The sequence below is a fragment of the Mesocricetus auratus genome, unplaced genomic scaffold, assembly GCF_017639785.1.
Source record: "Mesocricetus auratus isolate SY011 unplaced genomic scaffold, BCM_Maur_2.0 Super-Scaffold_100009, whole genome shotgun sequence".
Lineage (NCBI taxonomy): Eukaryota > Metazoa > Chordata > Mammalia > Rodentia > Cricetidae > Mesocricetus > Mesocricetus auratus.
The window spans coordinates 67040816-67058591 of NW_024429193.1; the positions used below are offsets into that span (position 1 = coordinate 67040816).

Consider the following 17776-nt stretch of genomic DNA (forward strand, 5'->3'; position numbering starts at 1 on the left):
ACCAAACAACTTGGGCTAGGTATTGGTGGCGCACACCTTGAATGCCAGTGCTTGGGAGGCAGAGGCAGAGGCAGGCGGATCTCTGTGAGTTCTAGGACAGTCAGGACTACACAAAGAAACTTTGTCTCAAAACCCCAAAACAAAAACAAAAACAACATGGAATAGGATTTCCCTTTTTTGTCCCAGACAGGGTTCCTGTTTAGCTTTTGAAGGGATCAGACTCTCACCCACCACCCTGCTTTGAGCTGCATGACAGGCTGCAGAAAAGACCCACCTGACTCAGCAAAATGTGCTGAGTTTCTTGACCTTGCAGGTCTTCCTAGGAGGTCAGATATCCTCCATGGGAAAGGAACCAATCAGAAGTTAGATGGCGGGCTCTGGATGTGATTTCCAGTATAGAGTAACGGTGACTAACAGAGCATATCACCTGCCCTGGGAGAGCCTATAGGTCGTAACAACCAGTTGACCAGTCAACACCGGACAGGTTGCCTAAGCCCAGAAATGCACCAGTCCTGAGACTGTCGTGTTCCCCCTAGACACTCTCCTTGAACATCCCAATAAATTCCCTGCCTCGAGGCCCCTTCCAGTCCTTCTCACTTCTGCCTGCCACGTTGGAGGGACAGAAGACCCGAGTTAGCACATTTAATTCATTAAATAATAAAAGACTCATTGCCACAGGGCGGTGGTGGCGCACGCCTTTAATCCCAGGACTCGGGAGGCAGAGGCAGGCGGATCTCTGTGAGTTCAAGACCAGCCTGGTCTACAGAGCGAGTTCCAGGACAACCTCCAAAGCAATACAGAGAAACCCTGTCTCGAAAAACCAAAAAAAAAAAAAAAAAAAAAAAAAAAAAAAAGACTCTTTGCCTTGGAATGGGTCTCTTGGTGATTTGGGGGTCCAGAATTTGGGCACAACACTTTGCAGACCAGGCTGGCCTCAAACTCATAGAGATCCACCTGCCTCTGCCTCCTAAGTGCTAGGACTAAAGGCGTGCGCCACCAACGCCCGGCTCTTTTCTTTTTTGGTTTATTGAGACAGGTCTCTTTATGTATTCCTAGCTGTCCTGGAACTCATTATGTAGACCAGACTGGCTTTGAACTTACAGAGATCCTCCTGCCTTTGCCTCCTGAATGCTGGAACTAAAGATATGTGCCACCACATGCAGGATTTTCTTAATCTTAAAAATTATAGCTCATAATGAAAGGAAGTCAGGACAGGAACTCAAGGCAGGAACTAAGAGGCCAGGACTGAAGCCGAGACTATGAGTGACCACATAGTGGCTTTCTCCTTAGGCTTACCCTCAGCCTGCCCAAGGGTAGCAAAACCCACAGTGGGCTGGGTCTTTCCACATCAACTATTAACCCATAAAATGCCAGCCTACTGGCTTACAGGCCAGTCCACCGAAAGCAATTACTCCCTTTACATTTCCTCTTCCCAGATGTATCTAACTGGTTTCAGGTTGACAGAAAAACACTAACCAGCACAGACTGAAAGCATAGAATGAACAAACAACTTTTAAAAACCTACACGTGGGTAAAAGCAGACCCAGAGCCGGGGTCACTTCATTTCTCCAGTTTGAATTCCTATACCAGAGCCTGCTGCAATTTGACCTCTACTTTTTGGGCTCCAAAAATGAGAAAAGGTACAGAAAAAAATTTAAAGATTAGATTCCCTTCTTCTCTCTGCTGAAAATCAGATTCTAAAAGGTGACTCATTTTAACTGTATTGTCAAGAAGAGCCCCAGAAACCAGGAGTGGAGGCACAGGTAGGTCTGTGATCACAGCACTTGGAAATCTGAGGTAGGGGGGGTTAACAAGGTGGAGGTCAGCCAGGTCTTCATAGCAAGACCTATCCCAGAAAGAAAAGAGGTCTGAAAAAAAGAAGAAAATAATAAAAAAGAAGGAAAAAAAGAGAAGAGAGGGAGGGAGGGAGGGAAGGAGGGGGAGAGGGAGGGAGGGAGCAGCCACCTCTGACTCTTGGTTTGTGTCAGCCAATTGCGACGGTCCCTAGAGGGACACGCACTCGTGACAGGTTGAGGGCATATGGAAGCTAAAGCAGGCGTGGCTACTTCCCTAATCCAAGATGGCCGAAGAGGCGCGCCTAGAGGGAGGCTCAAATGCTAAGAACACCATTGGTGGAATTACAGCTTCTTCACATGGGGTGGGAATGACAGCATCCCGGTTTCCGGTTCCGGCAGTACCAGGATCCCAGTCGAGATGGAGGAAGATGCGAACCGAGTCGGGCTGTCACTGGGAATGGAGGGTCGTGCGGGCACTGCGGTCTAGGAATTCGCGGCTGCAGCTCTCAGACGCGGCCGAACCGCCGGGGTCTGGGAAGGTAAGCAACAGCGGTGCGTGGGTGCCTTGAGGGATCCGAGGTGCCTGAGGACCGACTTGTGGAGGAGGCAGCGGATGTCTGCTCTGCGGGGCTGCATCGCCATGGGAAGCCGCCTTGCAAATTTGGCTACGAAAGGCAAGTCCGGCGAGGCTTCTCTTCCTGGCATAGGAGCAGGAGAGGCTGACGACTAGAGGAGCATGGCGAGGGGCATACCCAAGGACCCTGAACTGGCGGTGCAAGAGCCGGACCGAAGGTGCACAGAGAAGGGTGTCACGTGGAGTATGTGGAGGGGGATTGTCTGTTTTCCAAGACACGGTTTCCCTGTAGCTTTGGAGGCTGTCCTGAAACTCGCTCTGTAGACCAGGCTGGCCTCGAACTCACAGAGATCCTCTTATCTCTGCCTCCCCAGTGCTGGGCTTAAAGACGTGGGCCACCACCGCCCGGCGTGTGGAGGGGATTGTCATGTGTCTGTGATGAGGGATCACGTGGAAATCTATATTAAAGACCAAGGAAGGCTGGGTGGGAACCTCACCATGGCGGAGGGAGGAGGCTGTCTTGAAGTAGGAGACTTCGCTAGGACCTAGGGAAAGACAATGGACAGTCAGCGGAACAGGTGACTTGATGCGTTCACGGTCAAGTGGGTGACAGCCCCCAGGATGCAGAGCCTGATGCGGCACAGAGGGCAGGGAGAAGAGAAGGTGCTGGTTAGCATTCGTTTCTGTCTGAGAGCTGCAGCCCCTGAGTCTGGTCAGCTGCTGACCAGCACAAGTAACCTGATGTATAAGATTGCAATGGACCAATTGATCGTTATTGCATCCGGATCCCAGATGGAGTCAGAGGGCTCCTAACCTAGTCCTAAGGATCTTGGACTCTGAGAACAGTTATAATTCTTATTAAACTGACAGTCTCTAGTAATTAAAGCAATGCTCCCCACACTTTGACAGTCAATATAAACCACCTAGAGATGTCAGTGTTATTTCTTAATCAGCAGGTGTAAGGTATGGCCTGAAGTCCCCTTCCCCCAGCCTGTGTAGCCCAGGCTGACTTTGAACTCCTGTTTCTCTGGCCCCAGCCCCCTTGTGCTGGAGTGACTAACATGTGCTAGCATGCCTGCCGTGCTCTTGTATAGGCAACTCCAGGTCATGCCCGTGCTGCCGACCTGTGGGTCACTGTGGGTGGCGAGGACATAGGGAATCACCGCTCAGTAGAACTTTGTGCAGTGAGAGAAATACTCTACCGTTAACAAAATGCTGTCACGGTTAGTAGCTCCAACCGCTGATGGTCTAGCTCAGCTGGCAGAATGTTTGCATAGCGTGCAGGAAGACTTAGGCTTGGTCCCTATGCTCAATAAACTGGGCAAGGGTATGGTGGCTCACTCTGTAATCCCAGCATTTAGGAGACGGTGAAGACAGGAGGAATCAAGGCCACCATGGGCCGCACAAGACCCACACTAAACAAGCAGCAAGGCCAGGTGAGTCGTTTAGTTGTGGGTTTTGTCCACGGTGGAAGCGACAGGGAAGTGTGTGCTTGTGCGAGTCTGCCTTCCGTTTCTCATGGTAGCTTCAGGTATGACACGCTCCGAGTAACCCATTGCGATGTACAGAAGGAGTTGACCTTCCTCAGAACACGATCCGTTTTGTTCTTAGAGCCGGGTCTCTTGTAACCGTGGCTAGCCTTGGACTTGCTATATAGTCTAAGACTGTGGGTTTGTGGTCCTCTACCCTCGCCTCTCCAGTGCTAGGCCTACAGGCGTGGGCCACCACACCTGCTTTTTTATGCCCTGCTGGGGATGGAATCAGGGCCTGGTACACTCGAGGCAGGCACTCTGTGGACTGGGCTACATCCTCGGCCCCATGCACGGTGGCAAAGGTGCCAGAAAATCCAGAGCTGGGGTCATTTGCACAAATCAGGGTCTGACAAAGCGCCATAAAGGAGTGGGACCTCCAGGAGGAAGGGAGGCTGAAGAAGGCTTGTATTCAGATTTCTGCAAAGAGGATTTTCCAGCAGATGAAACAGGGGAACCGACATTTCAGCAGAATGTCCCGAGGTTATATGACTGTGAGCAAGCGGAGATCCCACTTTGAGGGAGAAACTCCTTTTTCCAAGGGTGTAGCGCCCTCTAATACTGATTGAGTCATGACCTTCAGTGGCTCCTCCTGTTGCCATGACATTGGTAGGAATCACCTGCCTTGGGGAACCCTGGCTTCCTTCAGAGGAGTTATAGTAATTGACACAGGAGAGAGAAGGCAGCAGGGGAGTTGGAGCAGTGGGCCCTGCCCAAGGATTGCTCATTAGAAATGCCTGCCCAGGGTGACAGCTTGGCAGGGTTAGGAGGTGAGACCTGGAGCAGACACTTCTCTGTCTGCCCTTGCGCCCGGGCTGCACGCAGTTTGTGCGTGCCCAGCAAGAGGCCTCCCTTCCGCCCTGCTGTGTTTGTCTTGTGATGACCACATGCTCGCTCGGCCAGTAAGCTCAGTCTCTCCGCAGGAGCACCGAGAGAGAGGAGGCAGTCCTAGCTGTCTCTGGAATAAAGCTGGGAGAACTGGCGGTCATGAGCGCATTTACACTGCCTCCCATGGGAGGACTTAGTTTTCAGTCGAACAGAGAAAGTTGTGTTGGGATCTTCACCTCGAATGGCGCGGGAGGCATTGGGGAGTACGGATCTTGGCTTTTATCTTGCCTCCACCACTGAGCAGCTACGCGACTCACTACATTCGACCTATTAGACAGTCTTCAGTTTGCTCATTTTCCAGAAATGTTTCTCGTTTTGCCGTTTGGACACCCAGGGTTAGCAGCCCAGATTCAAGCAGGCCCTGAAGCTTTCTTCAGGGAAACCAGCTCAGGTGGCTCTTTTCTCTTTCTGGGGTTATCTATGGCCAAAGAGCACTCTGACCTTTGGCCTGTTCCTGACTTTTAGACTCCTTTCCCTGGAGAGTGGGGAGGTGGTTAGGGAATGCCCCATAGCATGAAATCCCTGCCTGCGCTCTTCCCCACACTTTCTTCTAATGTAGACTAGAGAAAATGTAAATTACGGTGGGGGGGCAGGGGCATCGGGACAGCCAGCATTGGGGCTGGAAGTGAGGTAAGCAGGCACACTCGTACATCAGGTGACTCACACCGAGGGTGAAAGGGCAAAGGTGGTTGCTTCTGCAGAGCAACCAGGAGCAGTCCAGGCTCCAGGAACCTCCTCCGTGTCACCTAGTGACGCCCCATTAGCCATGTAGGCCTCAAATCCAGGTGGATGGACTGTCCGTGGCATCCTAAGCGTACCCAAGCAAGGAAGACAGAATGAGCCGTGTTCAGGACTCTGATGCCAAGACCTAGGCAGAGACAGAATTCAGAATGGACAGTCCTACAGGCTGAGTAGGGGTTGAGGTGAGGTTGGCCTAGCCTTGTCATGTGGTGAGGTGAGGTTGGTCTAGCCTTGTCATATGGCTAGGCATGATTTCTGGAGGACGGGTGCTGAGTTGGAAAGAGGGCAGAGGTGCCGTGGGGCTGCTCTGGGTTGGGTATGCACAGAGCCAGGCTGTCTGAAGGATAGGTTTCCCCGAGGCGAGTATCCCAAGAGACAGACCGAGAGGATGACTTTGAAACCTGGGCAGGGGAAAGAAATGAGGTTCTGACCTCCCTCACATCCTCCTGCCTGCCCAAATCCCAGGTCCCCGGGCACAATGGAGGACAAGCGAAACATCCAGATCATCGAGTGGGAACACCTGGACAAGAAGAAGTTCTATGTGCTTGGTGTGGCGATGACCATGATGATCCGTGTTAGCGTGTACCCATTCACCCTCATCCGCACTCGGCTTCAGGTTCAGAAGGGCAAGAGCCTGTACCACGGGACCTTTGATGCCTTTGTCAAGATCCTGCGAGCAGATGGCGTGACGGGCCTCTACCGGGGCTTCCTGGTCAATACCTTCACACTCGTCTCTGGCCAATGCTACGTCACCACTTACGAGCTTACCCGGAAGTTTGTATCCGACTACAGCCAGAGTAACACAGTCAAGTCACTGGTGGCCGGCGGCGCTGCCTCCCTGGTGGCCCAGAGTATCACAGTGCCCATCGATGTTGTCTCCCAGCACCTGATGATGCAGCGCAAGGGGGAGAAAATGGGTCGCTTCCAAGTTCATGGGAACCTAGAGGGACAAGGGATAATTGCCTTTGGCCAAACTAAGGACATCATCAGACAGATCCTGCGTGCTGATGGGCTTCGAGGCTTCTACCGAGGCTACGTGGCCTCACTGCTGACATACATCCCCAACAGTGCTGTATGGTGGCCCTTTTATCACTTCTATGCGGGTAAGCAGGGCCTGGGAAGGGGAGCGCTTTCTGATGGGGCGGCAATACTGTTGTTTCTGTGTGTTTTTAGAGGGGAGATGCGGGATCCCCACTGACTGCTGGGGTCACAGGTGCATGCTGCTGAACCCAGCCGACCCCAAGTTTTGCTAGCTCTGTTTCTTCTACTCATCACAGTATTTCATCTAGGCTTTGTGGTAAAGTTGAACCCTGTACTGTCACCCTTACCCTTTGGGAGTACATTCTGGCAGTCAGTTTTTGTTCCTCTGTTTTTGTGAGGCAGGGTCTCCCTGTTGAACCTAGACTGGCTTCAAACTCACTGTAGTCCAACACTGTAGTGCTAACAGCATTGCTCTTGCTCCGTAGGTGCTGGGTTCATCAGACACTTAGGAAAGCTGGGCAGCTGAGGCGAGCTTGGCTAGCACTTGTGAGGCCAGAGGTTTGATCCCTAGCGCTGCAGAAAAGGCAGACTAAATAAAACTAGAGAAAGCCTCGGAGCACGCTTTCTCCGGAGTCTGCGTTTGGCCTTTGCCTCCAAGGGATCAAGTGTTTCCCTGTGTGCCCACACCCTGCAGCATTGTCAGCCAAACGTGTGAAGGCTCCGTCTGCAGTGGGAGGCTTCGTGCGCCCTTGCACACACACACAGCTGCTTGGCCACTGAGCTCTATCACTGGCTCTTTAAAAATTAAACATTGGTTTTGTTTTTATAGTAGGGTCTTATTCTACAGCCCAAGCTAGCCTGAAACTCAGTATATAGCTCAGGCTGTCCTTGAACGCTCAGGATTTTTCTTGCTTCAGTCTCTAAAGTTCTAGGGTACTTAAATTTTATTTTTTGGTAAGGTCCTGCCTTTGTCTCTTATGCTACTGGAATTACAGGCTTACACCACCACACTTAGCTGATTTTGTGTTTGTTCTTGAGGTTTGTGTGTGTTGTTTTTTGTTTCCCTTTGGTTTTCATTGGGAAGCCTGTATCTCAGGCGGCCTTACACTACTGATCCTGCTGCCTCTCCCCACCAGGTCCTGGGATTACAGGCATGTGCCCACCACCCAGTGCTTTTTATTTGAGTCAAGGTTTCATATTATCCAATGTGGTGGCCTTAAGCTTGCTCTGCAGCCAAGAATGACTTCAAACTCATGATCCTTTTACCTGTACCTTCTGTCCAGCTGCTGGGATGACAGTCATATGTCAGTATTCCCAGTTTGTTTTTGATACAGGGTATCAAAAACTGTGTATCCCACGCTGGCCTCCAACTTACTGTGTACTCGAAGATGACCTTATTTTCTTTTCTTTCTGAGATAAAGCCTCACTATATAGCCCTAGCTTGCCTGATAGATATGTGGGCCAGGCTGCCTGACCTCAAATTTCTAATCCTCCTTCCTCTACGTCCTGGGTGCTGGGATTAAAGGCTTGCACCACGTCTGGTTTATGCCATGCTAGGGATCAGGTCATGTTTCGATAAGCTAGGTACATACTGACCCCCGTTTATACTTTTGATTTTGAGACAGCATCTCACTAAGCTGCTGGGTTGGACTTGAACTTGTTCTGTAGTCATGCAGGCCTTGGATTTATGATCTGCCTACACCTCTGCTGCCCAACAGCCAGGTTTACAGCTGTACCTTATATATGTTCTAATGGATTAGTCTCTTAAGTTCTGCTTACAAAGCTGGGTGTGCAACTCAGTGGTAGAGCTCTCTGCCTGGGGCATCTTTTCCTTTTTTATTTTTATTTTTTATTTTTTTTATTTTTCAAGACAGGGTTTCTCTGTGTAGTTTTGTAGACCAGGCTGGCCTCAAACTCACAGAAATCCACCTCTGCCTCCTGAGTGCTGGGACTAAAGGCATGTGCCACCAATGCTGGCCTTTTCCTCTATTCTTTATGTGGCTGGCTCCTTATGCTTTAGGCCTCAATTATATGTCACCTTTGTTAAACAACAAAACAAAACTTTTTTTGTTGTTTTTTGCTACAGGTTGTTCATAGTCCTGAAGGTCCAGGAACTCACTATGTAGTGCAGGCTAGCCTCAAACTCAAAGAGATTTGCCTGTCTGCCTCCCAAGTGGTGGGATTAAAGATGTGTGCCACCCACAGAGAACTTCTTTACCCTGTTGGAAAGAAGGCTGTCTCTGTTTTAGCTCCTTTATTTCTTCTTGACACTTCAGTTTGCAATTATTTTACCCTCAACTACTAGTTCCTTTATTAGAATCTTAAGATCCATGAAAATATTTCTGTATTTGTTTGTTTGCTTTATTTTTGTGTCTCTATGTAGACCCTTGGCCTGGAACTTGCTCTGTAGACCAGGCTGGTCTTAAGCAATAAGAGATCCGTCTGCCTCTGCCTCCCAAGTGCTGGGATTGAAGGCTGCCCACATGTGGGACTCTTCTTCCTCTGCACGGGTCTAGTGCTTATCATAATGCCTGGCATTTAGCAAACACTAAATAAACATTCATTTATTACTGGTGTCCAAAGTCACTTAGCTAGAAGATACCTAAACTGAGTCTGCCTGTAGATTTAGGTGCTCAGTAAACATTTATTGAAGGAGTATAAGAGAGAAGAAAGACATGGACTCTGTGGTGCCCTCTTAACTCTCTCCATTCTCTGAGCTCTAGGAGAGTAGCATCTCTACAGAATTAGAGTTCGAATCCAGGTCCTGTGCAGCTTGCAGGCCTGGGGCCCGTGCATACAGGCCCAGGAGGCAGGCAGTGCGGGTCTCAATGCTGCAGTCTAACGATTGCAAAATGCCACCTTGGGGAGAAAAGGGGAGGGCACTCATGAGGCAGACTCCAGATTGCCCTGTTTCTGTTGGCATGCTTGACTTTGGGGAGACACAGTTAGGGACTGGGGAAGAGGTGACTCCACCAGGCTTACAGAATTTTGCACGTCAACTGAGACCGAAGCTGTCTGTGGCTTCCGCCCTGCCAACCCCGTCTTCCTGCATCTCCTGTAACCTTTACCCACCTAGCCACAAACTACCAGGACTAAGCATCTGAAAAACAATCTTAAGGACTAGTGACTGACAGTAGAAGAGAAACTCTGAGAGGAAATCTTTGAGATTACAAGTCTATGGCCTCCTGTTTTAGTGTAAAAGCTTAAATTCTTCTAGTGCCCTCAGGATCCTGGGTTACTTACCTCGACTCTCACTTACTGCCCCCTCCAGGTCTGCTCTGAACCCCTCAGGCGTGCTGCTGCCTTGGCACTTTTTGTTTTGTTTTGTTTTTTGAGACAGGGTTTTTCTGTGTAACAGTCCTAGCTATCCTGGAACTCACTTTGAGGACCAGGCTGGCCTTGAGCTCATGAGATCCACCTGCCCCTGCCTTGACAGATGTTGTCATTGGAAAGCTCCTTGCACAGGCACACGAGGTTTATATTTCCGCCATCAGGTGGTTTCTGAACGTCACTTTCTTAGGAAGTGCCATGGCTGCTTTGTTTAAAATCACAATGCACCTCACCCCTACCCTTGGCATTCCCTGTCTTACTTTATTTTAGCTATAGTATGCACCTCCTACATGGCTATGTGTTTTACTTCGTATTTGTTTATTGTCCCTTCTCTCCTGCTAGAATGTGTACTTCCTGGGGGCAAGACTCTGAGGCACTTTTAGTCACTGTCCTGCCCTCCGGACCCAGCGTGGTGAACCCGTGGTAGTCACTGAGTCTTTGTTTACTAAATAAATGAACTCTTGTCTTCCCTCGGAAGAGAGTAAAGCAGAGAATTTGTTTGCAGGCCCTGAGACCTCTTCCTCTCTTGAGATGGAGTTTGATGTAGTCTAAGTTGGCCTGGAGCTCACGCTGTAGTTAAAGGTGACCTTATACTCCAAGCCCTCTTACCTTCATTTTTGAGGTGCATCGCTGTGCCAGTCTGCAGCTTTTCTTTGTTTTATTTTGTTTTTAAGAGGGTTTCTCTGTGTAGCCCTGGATGTCCTGAAATTGGCCCGTCTCTGCCTCCCAAATGTTAGGAGGCAGAGGCAGGCGGTTCTCTGTGAGTTTGAGGTCAGCCTGGTCTACAGAGCGAGTTCCAGGAGTTCCAAAGCCACAGAGAAACCCTGTCTCGAAAAGCCAAAAAAAAAAAAAAAAAAACATTGTTTAAAAAAATATTTGCATAGTCAAAACTTCCAAGCGAATTTTGAAGGGCTAGGAATGTGGCTGAATTGGTAGAGTACTTGCTGGCATGCATGAAACCCTGGGAGCCATCTCAGGTACTGTGTAGACCAGCTGAGATGCCATGTGTCTGTAATCCCAGTGCTTAGAGGTGACGAGAGGAGATCAGAGCTCGTCCTCTCCCACATACTAAGTTCCAGGCCTGTCTGAGCTACGTGCTGCCCTGTCTTCCCCCAACCCCCTAAAGGTAAAGAACTTTGAAAGGAAAAGGTTTGCCATATGTAGTGAACAGCCTTCTTATTCATGGCAGGCATCCGGTCCCTTCCATAGAGACCACTGTGTATCAGTGTCACATTTTTTAAAGGATTTGAGACAGGGCCTCACACTGAAGCTCGAGCTGGTCTGGGATTTACTCTGCAGCCCATGTGGTAGCAGACTCCAGGGAGCTAAGATTACAGGCTGGCACTACCGTGGTCTGCCTGGCTAATCATGTGGTTTTAAGTGTTTCCTACTAGAAACGTAAGGAAACCTGCAGCATGTGCTGCTGCTTTTACAACTGTCAATCAGATGAACGGAGGCACCAAGCAAAGAGGTTTTTAATGGATGATATGTTCAAAATGACTTCTGAAAAGTTCCAAAGACAGCCTTTAATCCCAGCACTCGGGAGGCAGAGGCAGGCGGATCTCAGTGAGTTCGAGGCCAGCCTGGTCTACAAGAGCGAGTTCCAGGACAGGCTCCAAAGCCACAGAGAAACCCTGTCTCGAAAAACCAATAAAAAAAAAAAAGAAAAAAGAAAAGCTCCAAAGATATTATGAATTTTTGGTGGATGCAGGTTGAAGCAGAGAAGCGAAAGATACAATATAAAGGTCCAAGGTGGCAGAGGGCTGAGGGCTTCTCTTGGTCGTGAGGCATTGTGAGGGTGAGTGGATGGTTACCTTGTATCTTGAGGTGTTGTCTTTCCCTGGATTCCAGAGCAGCTGTCGTACCTGTGTCCTCAGGAGTGCCCTCACATTGTCTTCCAAGCCATCTCTGGGCCCCTGGCTGCAGCCACTGCCTCCATCCTCACCAATCCCATGGATGTCATCCGAACCCGTGTGCAGGTAACGCTGGCTTCCTCCCCAGTCTCCTCCCCACCCTTGATTCGGGGATTAGAAGCGTGGTCTGTAGGCCTCCAGTGTCCCTGTGACTTCAGTGTGCGTGACCCTGATGTCTAGTCAGCCCTGTAACCTTCCGGTGCTTATCTGAGTTCTTGAAAGTGTCTAGATTGTTTTTCTTAGCTCTGCACCTTGCACATCTCTCCCCACTACATGGGCAGCGTCTGGGAACTCCTACTGCTTCCTTCTAGCCCTCGGTCGGTCGCACGCTCTCCTCGCCTAGGCCCTGAGCCACCCCTCCTCCTCGCCTTGCAGGCTTGTGGTGAGAGAATTATTGTTTCGTGCTCACTTCAGAAGTCTCTGATTTCTCCACTAGGCCATGAATCCACAGAGAACGAGACTGAGATCAAAGAGGAGGTCTCTAAAGTTGTGATCTGGGGGTAGGGAAGAGGGGACTAGATGTGAAAAAATGGGAAAAGAGATAAAAATGTCCTTTTTCCTTTCAAAATTACTATATGTATTTATTGTGTGTACATTAGATAGACATAGTAGGAACAGCAGCTAGGAAGAGACTTGTGTGAGTGGGTGAGGTCTTTACTTATGTTTGTGGACCCTGGGACTCAACCTCGGGTTGTCAAGCCTGACCTCAGGAGCCTTTACCCTCTGAGCCATCCTGTTGGCCCTTTTTTTTTTCCACTCTTAAAGACAGGTTCCTGTGTATCCCAGGCTAGATTTGAGCTCTATAACTAACCCCAGCGACGGCCTTGAATGAATACTGGGGTTAGCAGCATGTACTGTCACACTTGCTTTTAGAAGTGTTGCTCTTTCTTTTTTTCTTTTTTTATTTAGGTTAGAAACAATCTTGTTTTACATGTCAATCCCAGCTCCCTCTCCCTCCCTTCCTCCCCCGCCCTCCCTACCAGGTCCCCTAGTCCCCCACAAAATCTCCACCCAGATCCTCAAGGACGGTGAGGCCCTCTATGGTGGATCTCCAGTAACTGTCATTTCATCCAGGGCAGGACCTAGGTCCTCCCCCAAGAGTCCCGGCACTCAAAGTCTATTTGTACGCCAGGGATAAATACTACCCAAGGCCCCATAGATTACCTAGATCTCCTCACTGACACCCACATTCAGGGGGTCTGGGTCAGTCCCTGCTTTCCACACAGCCATCAATCTGGGGTCCAAGAGCTCCCCCTTGTTCAGGTCAACTGTTTCTGTGGGTTAAACCAGCCAGTCTTAACTCCTTTGCCCATCAGTTCTCTCTTTAGTGCTGCTGTTTCTAAGCAAGTACTGCACCAACACCTTCCCAGCTTTTTTTTTTTTAAAGATTTATTTATTATGTATGCAGTGTTCTGTCTGCATGTATCCCTGCAGGTCAGAAGCGGGCACCAGATCTCATTACAGATGGTTGTGCGTCACCATGTGGTTGCTGGGAATTGAACTCAGGACCTCTGGGAGAGCAGTCAGTGCTCTTAACCTCTGAGCCATCTCTCCAGCCCCCTCCCCAGCTTTTTGTCTGTTCGTTTTTGTTTTATCTTTGAGACAGGGTGTCATGTAGTCCAGTCTGGCCTCAAAGCTGATGCTGACCTTGAATTCCTGATCCCCTGAGTGCTGGGGTTATAGGTGCCTTGCCTTGTTCTGGATTCAAGCTCCCTCTGTAGCTGAGGATGACCTTGAACTCTTGATTTTCCTGCCTCTACCCTCCAAGTACTAAGCTTAATGGTTCATGCCACTATGCCAGCTGAGGAACTTTTGTGGGTTTTTTGTTTGTTTTGATTTTTTGGGGTGTATGTGTACACACTGTAATATGCATGTAGAGGTCAGAAGCTAACTTTCAGTGGTTGGCTTCTCTTTCTACCATGTGGGCTCCAGAGGATTGAACTTGCGTCATCAGGCTTGATGCTAAGCAGTAAGCCATGTTGCTGGCCTGGGATTGTTTTTAAATAGCTTTCACAGGTTGTAGACTCATCCGGAACACTGACAGTTCTTGGTACTGCCCAGAAATTGTACTCCCTGTCTAAAGTCAGCTCTGAAGACAGTTAGCTAGCACCAGTAAGCAGGATCTGTATTTGTACATAATGTGCAAAGGGTAGGTTCTGCTGCATCGGTTCTTAGGGGAACTCTTATGTGTAGCCAGGTTTAGGGTGAAAAGTGGAGAATCGAGAAAAGATGTGTGGAGGAAGGGTCACTGGGATGCGGTGAGGGTAGGAGGGAAGGAAGAGCGAGCTCTGCTTCTGCGTTTGAAAGTAAGCACACTGCATCTGATTGGGATGCAATCGCATCTTCCAGTGTCTCTACCATGGAGAACTATGGCTGGCCCCATTCTTTCCTTAACCTTGCCCAGCTGTTTTAGCAGGCAATCCTAGGGAAAAGACGGGTTTCTGCTTTGTGGGTTCTAGGAGGGAGGCTAGGGCCAAGCCAAAAATGCCCTTGACATGGCTAAAGGAGGTTGTGGAAGCAAAGCGAGATGAGATCTAGAGGACAAAGAGAGGAGGTGGGGGAGGTGCTGAGGAAGCCAGGGTAGAGAGGGGAGCTGACGGACTGGGGGGGGGGCTATGAATAAGCAGTCTGTCCTGCACTGGCAGAAGGGCTTTGATGTGGGCTCTTAGTTGTGCTTTGGGAGCAGGGGGAAGGAGGTAGGACTGTTGAGAAGAAAGGGCAAAGAGATCCTGGCTACTGGATGCATGACCACCCCAGAACAGAGTGCAGGCTTCTAGCCCTGAAGCTGAGAGGGGTTGAGATGACCAGGGGCAGCCATGGATGGTTAGAGCTGCTTGAGGGCCTTGTTAGGGATTGAATGCAGCCTCCCTGGGACAGAGAGAAGCATGTAGTCCAAAAACTCAGCTGGATAGCTTGCCTGAGGGCAGCGAGAGCTGACACTCAGTGAGCATTCTCCTGCCAGGCAGCGCTAATGCAACCCGTTGTTGAGACAGGGTTTCAACATGTAGCTCTGACTGGCCTGGAACTCACTCTGTAGACCAGGTTGGCCTCAGATTTACAGAAATCCACCGCCTCCGCCTCCTCAGTGCTGGGGTTAAAGATGTGCGCCACCATGCCTGGCTCTATGGTTGGCATTTACAAGTATTGTTTGCTTCTTGCTTGTAACAGCCTTGTGGCACAGGGACTGTTATCACCATTTTCTATTTGAGGAAACTGGGGTAGAAAGGGTTAAGTAAACTCAGGTAGTCTATCACCAGAGCTTGGAGGAAGTCACTGTGCTGTCCCCAGAAGCAGAGTCTAGCCCTTGGAGTCCCCACTTGAGCCTGAAGCACACAGTGTAGGTGAGCAGAGCGTTTGTGACTGAAGTCAGTTGGTGAACCGTCACTGTGGTGCTTCTTCCAGGTTGAAGGCAAGAGCTCCATCATCCTGACCTTCAGACAGCTGATGGCAGAAGAGGGGCCTTGGGGCCTCATGAAGGGCCTCTCAGCACGAATCATCTCGGCTACACCCTCCACCATCGTCATCGTGGTGGGCTACGAGAGTCTCAAGAAGCTCAGCCTGCGGCCTGAGCTGGTGGACTCACGGCACTGGTAGCCCATGCTGGACAAAGAGGCTATGGTTTCACACATTATTCTGGGCCAGGGTAGAGCAGGGAGGTTAGTACCCTTGTGAATGCCACCGTGACATACCCATCCTGCCTCTGGCTAGGTGACCTATCTGGGACAAGAGAAGAAACTCTGGACTGCTCTTGCTGAAGAGGTTCTGTGCCTGGCTTCCCTGTTCCCAGTAATTTTATTTCTCCTGCAGATCTGGGCCCCTAACTAGGTTCTTGTACTCAATCATGGTCTGAAGATTAACCTCCACAGGACCCTGTCAGCCCCTCACTGGTGCCCCTTTCTCTGTGTCTGTCCCTCAGGCCTGGAGAAGGACTATTATGGAGTTTCCTTGTCCCCTGCTTCTTCCTCTTGAGTCTCTAAGCCAAGGTTCCAAGCAACTACCCATGATTTATTTTTTATGCTTGCTTATTTTAAATTTGGGACCGAGTCGTCTACTGGACTACTATGCTTTGCCCTGCCTTTTAGGGACACATGAGAGTAGCAAACACTTTTCTCTAGGAGTTACCACGAATTAGAAATGCCAAGGCTTTGCTTGTGGGTATAGCTTAACATCTGTGAACCAGGCAACTCACTCTGACAGCATCAGGCCTGCTGTTGGAACCCACTCCTTGCAGAAGTGGAAAACTGTGATGTCCATCCCCATTCTCTGTCCCTTCCCTGTCCCTTCAGGCCTGGGAACCTGAAGACAAGGAAGGGCTGTTGGCCTCCGTTGCCTAGGAGATGACAGTGGCGGGCACAGTTGCAGTGGGTCAGACTTCCTGGAGTACACTGGACTTGGAACATTGCCCTGAAGACAGTTGAGAGAGTAACGAGAGGGTGTGTGCTCCTCACTCTTATCTCCTCGGGCCAGCTGAGCCAAGCCCAGGAGGCAGCAGTGGAGGGTCCGAGCCCCAGGCAGCAATGCCACACACACACACACACACACACACACACACACACACACACACACACACACACACACACACACACACCTGTCACTCAGATGTGGAACTCTGGAATATGAACTGTCCTTGTTTTTCCTGTCCTTGGTTGTGAAGTGTCATTGCAGTCTTGGTACCCTGTGCTGGCAACAGTGAGAAGAACAGTCAGGAAGGCACCCAAGGCCAGGCCCACCGCGGTTCCCAGCCTCACACTGCCAAATCGTTGATGCTGCTGCAGGAGCCCCTTCCCTGCCCTCGCCAAGCCTGTGCTGGAGGAGAGAGGCACAGCACTTGGACGGAAGAAGGCAGTCGTATCTTGACTTCTTGCTTATGATGATGGCCTGGGCGATGCTTCAGCCTTTTGTAATGGTCCCACGCCTTGGGAAATGCCATGGTGCCAATTTGGAAGGTGCTAGCTAACTGAAGCTTCACGCTTCCCAGTGCTGCTCCACATTTTCCCATCCTAACCCTTCCTTTACTTGTCTCGTGTTTTAGTTGTTCTGAGACGGGATCTCAGGCTTGTCCTAGGCTGGGTTTGATTCTCTATGTAGCAGGGGATGACTTTGAACTCTTGGTTTTTGGAGACAGGGTTTCTCTGTGGCTTTGGAGGCTGTCCTGGAACTCACTTTGTAGACCAGGCTGGTCTCAAACTCACAGAGATCTGCCTGTCTCTGCCTCCGCCTCCCGAGTGCTGGGATGCCCAACTGACTTTGAACTCTTAGTCATCCTCGGCCTCCTGAGTTCTGGGTTTACAGTGCCCCGCCAGGCCTCATTTCCTGCACTTTAATAAGAGTCCTCCAATTTTGTCCATAGTCATCTGAAGGGGGCAGCCCACAGTCAATTTTGAAATTTTCGCTCCTCCACCTTAAGAACTGTCAACACAATGAAAGCAAGGACCCCTCTCAAGCCTTTCAGGTCACGACTTTTGTCCGGTATTTGTCCCCCTCGTCTTTGGTCCTTCCTTACTGGGGCAGAGTGTGGACACCACAGAGGTTCCTGCCTTTCATGCCTTAGGTTATTTCTCCTCCTGACTTCATTTTCTTGGACGGTGTTGTCTCTGCCCCTCCTGTCCCTTCCCTTTCCTCCGTTTCCCTTCTTGGTTGAAGGACAATGCTGGTAAAGGGACCCCTGCTTTTCCCAAGGTCAGGGGCTGGGATTGGCCGTGGTGAGGATGGGCCAGTGGGCGCCCGTTTTTCCAAAACTGGAGAGCAAAACAGCTAGAAATTTTAACCTGTTGGTCCGTAAGCAACCTAATTTAGAAACTCGAAAAGACAGGAAAACTGGAAGCATATGGGGAGAAAATGCACTTAACCATTTGGTAAAAATGGACTCTTGAGGATATTAGCTGCGAATATTCACTGTTGCACTGTATGAAATCTTTGAAATGTAATTAAACGTTTTTATTGAGCCCCTAACTTCGGCTCGCGAATGTTTTTCCAGGCTGGGAACCAAGATGTCAGAGGTTCGTATACAGTACATGTCCTTAG

General features: G+C 49.9%; 1 protein-coding gene across 3 annotated transcripts; it reads left to right on the forward strand.

Moving 5' to 3' along the window:
• The first annotated feature begins 2171 nt into the window (after positions 1-2171).
• Slc25a44 (solute carrier family 25 member 44) lies at positions 2172-17704 on the forward strand. Of its 3 annotated transcripts, none has more exons than XM_021233023.2 (4): positions 2172-2335; positions 5994-6631; positions 11691-11818; positions 15155-17704. In XM_021233023.2, exons 2-4 carry the CDS (start codon positions 6007-6009, stop codon positions 15344-15346), a joined length of 945 nt encoding a protein of 314 aa, XP_021088682.1. In that variant the 5' UTR covers positions 2172-2335; positions 5994-6006; the 3' UTR covers positions 15347-17704. The 3 variants fall into 3 exon arrangements, with proteins under 3 accessions (XP_021088682.1, XP_012976118.1, XP_005080181.1); XM_013120664.3 differs by lacking the exon at positions 2172-2335 and adding an exon at positions 2357-2588 and having other exon boundaries at positions 11696-11818; positions 15155-15291; XM_005080124.4 differs by lacking the exon at positions 2172-2335 and adding an exon at positions 2363-2588.
• The last annotated feature ends 72 nt before the right edge of the window (positions 17705-17776 follow it).

What these genes read in the sequence shown, in the direction of transcription:
- Slc25a44 (XM_005080124.4), top strand. Translation starts at nt 2,533, where the DNA reads ATGGCGAGGGGCATACCCAAGGACCCTGAACTGGCGGTGCAAGAGCCG. An exon ending in GTGCAAGAGCCGGACCGAAG is followed by an intron (nt 2,589 to 5,993) that starts GTGCACAGAGAA and finishes CCCAAATCCCAG; the next exon opens with GTCCCCGGGCACAATGGAGG. An exon ending in TCATCCGAACCCGTGTGCAG is followed by an intron (nt 11,819 to 15,154) that starts GTAACGCTGGCT and finishes TGCTTCTTCCAG; the next exon opens with GTTGAAGGCAAGAGCTCCAT.